Below are 3,982 nucleotides of genomic sequence, written 5' to 3'. Positions count from 1 at the left end.
ACATGCAACATATGATATTAGATATATGTTTACACATACATGTGGTATGTGACAGAAGAGAAGGAACATGTGATTATGAGATCAATGATTACACGTACATGTGATACGTGACTGAATGAAAAGATGTGTTTATAAGAGAAAGAATATGAATAAATAATGTGAACTGTTATAAATGATAATGCTAATGTTATGTGATATGAGAGCTAGGGGTATAGTTGGCATGCCAAGGGTCGAGGGTTTACCTATGTTCTTCGGGACATATGGACTGTTTACCTATGTTCTTCGGGACATATGGACTGATTACCTAGGTTCTTCGGGAATCTATGGACTGGTCTTTCGGGACATTGATCGAGCTGTGGTGACAGCATATGTGTGCACAACCTCAATGTACTAACATACCTTAAGTTCTCACTAGTGTACATGGGCTAATAAAGTGATTAAACAAGCATACTGAATGTGATATGTATACGATGGGTTTATAAATGGTTATCAAAGGTAAGTGGTTTGAAATGTGTTACATGAACCATATGATGTTATGTGTGTTTCTTAATGATAATGATGGTATATGTTTATGTATGATTTATGTTATATGAAATATTATATGTTTTATATGCCTCACTAAGTCAATGACTTAGCGTGTGATTGTTTCACACGTAGGTTTCGAGAAGAGTAAAGAGTAATGCGGAGCAAGACAGATCAGTTCTCCTTACTAAATGTCAGATCAGAAAATATATGTATTGTATATAGAGTGTAGTTGGCATGTAGTCTAAAGATATAAATTGTATGAACTCTGATATATTTTGTAAACGTTTTGAATAAGTTAAATGTTATCAAAGTTTTTAAATTACTCACTATTTTATACGAATAAATGTTTGAAAAGTCAATGTGACACTTCGGACTCGTATCCGGGTTGGATACGGGTTGGGGGTGTTACAGATAATATTTTCAATGTTGATGTCTTATGCCTGTTAGAAACCCGTGTTAAAGCTGAAAACTCTGATAAAATTCTAAAATCTACTTTTGCGAGCTGGAATGCCTTTACTAACTACGAGTTCTCTCCAAACGGAAGAATTTGGTTCCTTTGGAAGAAAGGAATTGATATTTCTTTCTGTCACTCTTCTACCCAAAAGTATCACTGTTAATTGCTCTTATATTGACTCTCATTTCATCATCACTGCTATCTATGGCAACAACTGTGGTCCTACCCGTAGAATTCTTTGGCAAACCCTTAAAGACATTGATCATAGGTTTGGCTCCCTTCCTTGGATCCTAGGAGGGGATTTCAATAATTTTCTTGACTCCAAAGAAAGTTCAGACTCTGATCTCCTAGGTCCTTACATTTCTCCTGATATGGTTGATTTTCAAAATGTTACTCAAGATCTTTCCTTACAAGATCATCCGTTTTTTGGTCCAACCTTCACTTGGAGCAACATACAAAGAGAATCTTACATAGCAATGAAACTTTATAGAGTTCTCATCAATTCTCTTTGGGCTACCACTTTTCAGAACTCTTTTGTTGAATTCACTACCCCTGGGCCTTCAGATCACTGTATGGGTCTTGCATGGGTAACAAACATATTCATATTAACAAAACCAAACCTTTTAAATTTTTCAACTTCTAGTCTACACACTCAAGCTTCCTTGATGTTCGACGGTCTTGGCTTCAGCCTTCCCATGGTAACCATATGCAGAAATTATTTACTAAGCTCAAACGTCTTAAACCTTGTTTACATAATCTAAACCATGATCATTTCAGTAACATTTCTGCTAAGGTTAAACAAAAGAAGGCTAAGCTGAATCATATTCAAATTGAAACTCTTAAAGGCACCTCCTCTATTGATAAAGAACTGATTGCTCAAAAGGAGCTGAAGGATTTAGAGGACTCTGAGCATATGTTCCTTAAGCATAAATCCAAAATACAGTGGATTAAAGATGGTGATAAATGCACTAAACTTTTCCACTCTTCCATTGCTTCAAAAAATAAGAGAGATACCATCAGAGTTCTTTTTAACAATGATGGTAAAAGGCTTGATTCTTATGATGCTATAACATCTGAAATCATTGATTTTTTCAAACACCATTTAGGTACTACAGATCCTAAAGTTCAAAATATTGATCCTTCCTATTTGAAAAAACTGCTCCATGTTAACTTACCCAGTGACACTGCATCTGATCTTATAAAAAATGTCACTACATGAGATTAAAGAGGCTTTATTCAGTCAAGGAAACAACAAAGCTCCTGGCCCTAACGTTTACACCCTTTTATTTTTTTAAAGATCCTGGAATGTGGTAGGAGAGGATGTTATCAATGCTATTAAATATTTCTTTAAAGAGGCTCACATAAGCCCTGCTTTAAACTCCACAAAAATAGCTTTGATTCCAAAAATTCCAAACCCTAGTAAAATCAAAGACTATAGACATATTTCCTGTTGTTCTGTGGTGTATAAAACTGTCACTAAAATTCTTGTCAAAAGACTGAATCTTCTACTACCTGATCTTATATCACTAAATCAAACAGCTTTTGTGAAAGGTATATCTATAATTGACAACACTCTCATCGCTCAAGAATTGGTGAAAGGTTATGGTAGAAATAATATTTCCCCTAGATGTGCCCTAAAAATTGACCTAAAAAAAGCCTTTGATTCCTTTCACTGAGACTTTCTTTCTTCTGTTTTTCATGCAATAGGGCTGCCCTCACATTTATTAAGTGAATTGAAGCTTGTTTCAGGGAAGCTAGGTATTCCATCTCCTTTAATGGGAGTTTGATAGGCTATTTTAAGGGTCAAAGAGGCAAAAGACAAGATGACCCCTTATCACCAATCATATTTGTACTTGCAATGAATATTCTTTCAAATTTACTTAACATTTCTGCTACCAAAGGAATATTCGGATACCACCCTAAGTGCAAAAAAATTGACATTACTCACTTATCTTTTGCAGATGATCTCTTAATTTTTTCAAAGGAAATCTTGAGTCAATTGTTGGTGTCATGATTGTCCTTAATCACTTCTATGATCTGTCTGGTTTAAAGCTAAACGTTTGCAAGACATAATTGTTTTCTGCTGGTATCTTATCTCGAAATCTGGAAAACATCAAATCTGCTACAGGATTCAACCCAGGTTTCCTTCCTGTTAGATACCTTGGTGTTCCTCTTGTTACTAGAAAGTTAACTGCTAAATATTGTCTGCCTCTTATTGAAAATATCAAACAAAGGCTTCATCATTGGTCTGGGAAATTATTAAGTTATGCAGGTAGACATGAGCTTATTAAAACTGTCCTACACAGTGTCGTTAACTACTGGAGTAGGCAGTTTTTACTTCTGCAGAAAATCCTTAATCAATTGGACCAACTCTATTCTAGATTCCTTTGGAAATGATTAGATATGGCTGCTACAGGAGCTAGAATCAGTTGGGAGAATTTATGCTGCCCCAAATCCGAAGGCGGTATTGGCTTAAAAAATCTCAAAACTTGGAATAAAACGTGCATGGTTCATTTCATTCGAAATATTCTTGCAGGAACAAGATCTTTGTGGGTTGCCTGGATTCATTCCTATGTGATTAAATGCAATAATTTCAATGATATAAATGAAAGCTCTTCTTATAGTTGGTGCTCCATGAAACTTATTAAACTTCGAAGCGAAGCACTTCATATTCTAAGCAATGGAATTTCGAAGACAAGAGATCTATGGGAGGAAATCAGAGTCCATAAAGCAAAGGTACCGTGGCACAAAGTTATATGGTTTCCACTTCACATTCCAAAATTGAGTATTATTTCTTGGATGGTTATTCTGGATCGTCTTCCTACTAGGGACATACTATCTAGAATTGGTATTGTTTTAAATGATTCATGTATACTATGTCATGAATCGCCTGAAACAAGAAACCACTTGTTCGTTGATTGCTCTTTTGCTACTTCTCTATGGAACTCTATCATGAGCCTCACTAATATGTACAACACCCATAACACTTGGGATTCAAGGATT

The 3,982-nt window shown here is 35.3% G+C and overlaps 1 protein-coding gene across 1 annotated transcript; it reads left to right on the top strand.

Moving 5' to 3' along the window:
• Positions 1 to 1,032: 1,032 nt before the first annotated feature.
• Positions 1,033 to 3,715, top strand: LOC120137040 (the record flags this gene model as incomplete). Its single annotated transcript, XM_039152913.1, has 7 exons — positions 1,033 to 1,566; positions 1,668 to 2,085; positions 2,294 to 2,578; positions 2,687 to 2,737; positions 3,108 to 3,251; positions 3,381 to 3,443; positions 3,516 to 3,715. Coding segments are annotated over exons 1-7 (1,695 nt in total), but the record flags the coding sequence as incomplete, so codon positions are not given.
• Positions 3,716 to 3,982: the final 267 nt, after the last annotated feature.

The sequence above is a fragment of the Hibiscus syriacus genome, unplaced genomic scaffold (assembly GCF_006381635.1).
Source record: "Hibiscus syriacus cultivar Baekdansim isolate YM2019G1 unplaced genomic scaffold, ASM638163v2 tig00001947_pilon, whole genome shotgun sequence".
NCBI classification, from domain to species: Eukaryota; Viridiplantae; Streptophyta; class Magnoliopsida; order Malvales; family Malvaceae; genus Hibiscus; species Hibiscus syriacus.
Note: the sequence above shows the minus strand (reverse complement) of the source record. Positions and strands in the feature narration are given on the sequence as shown.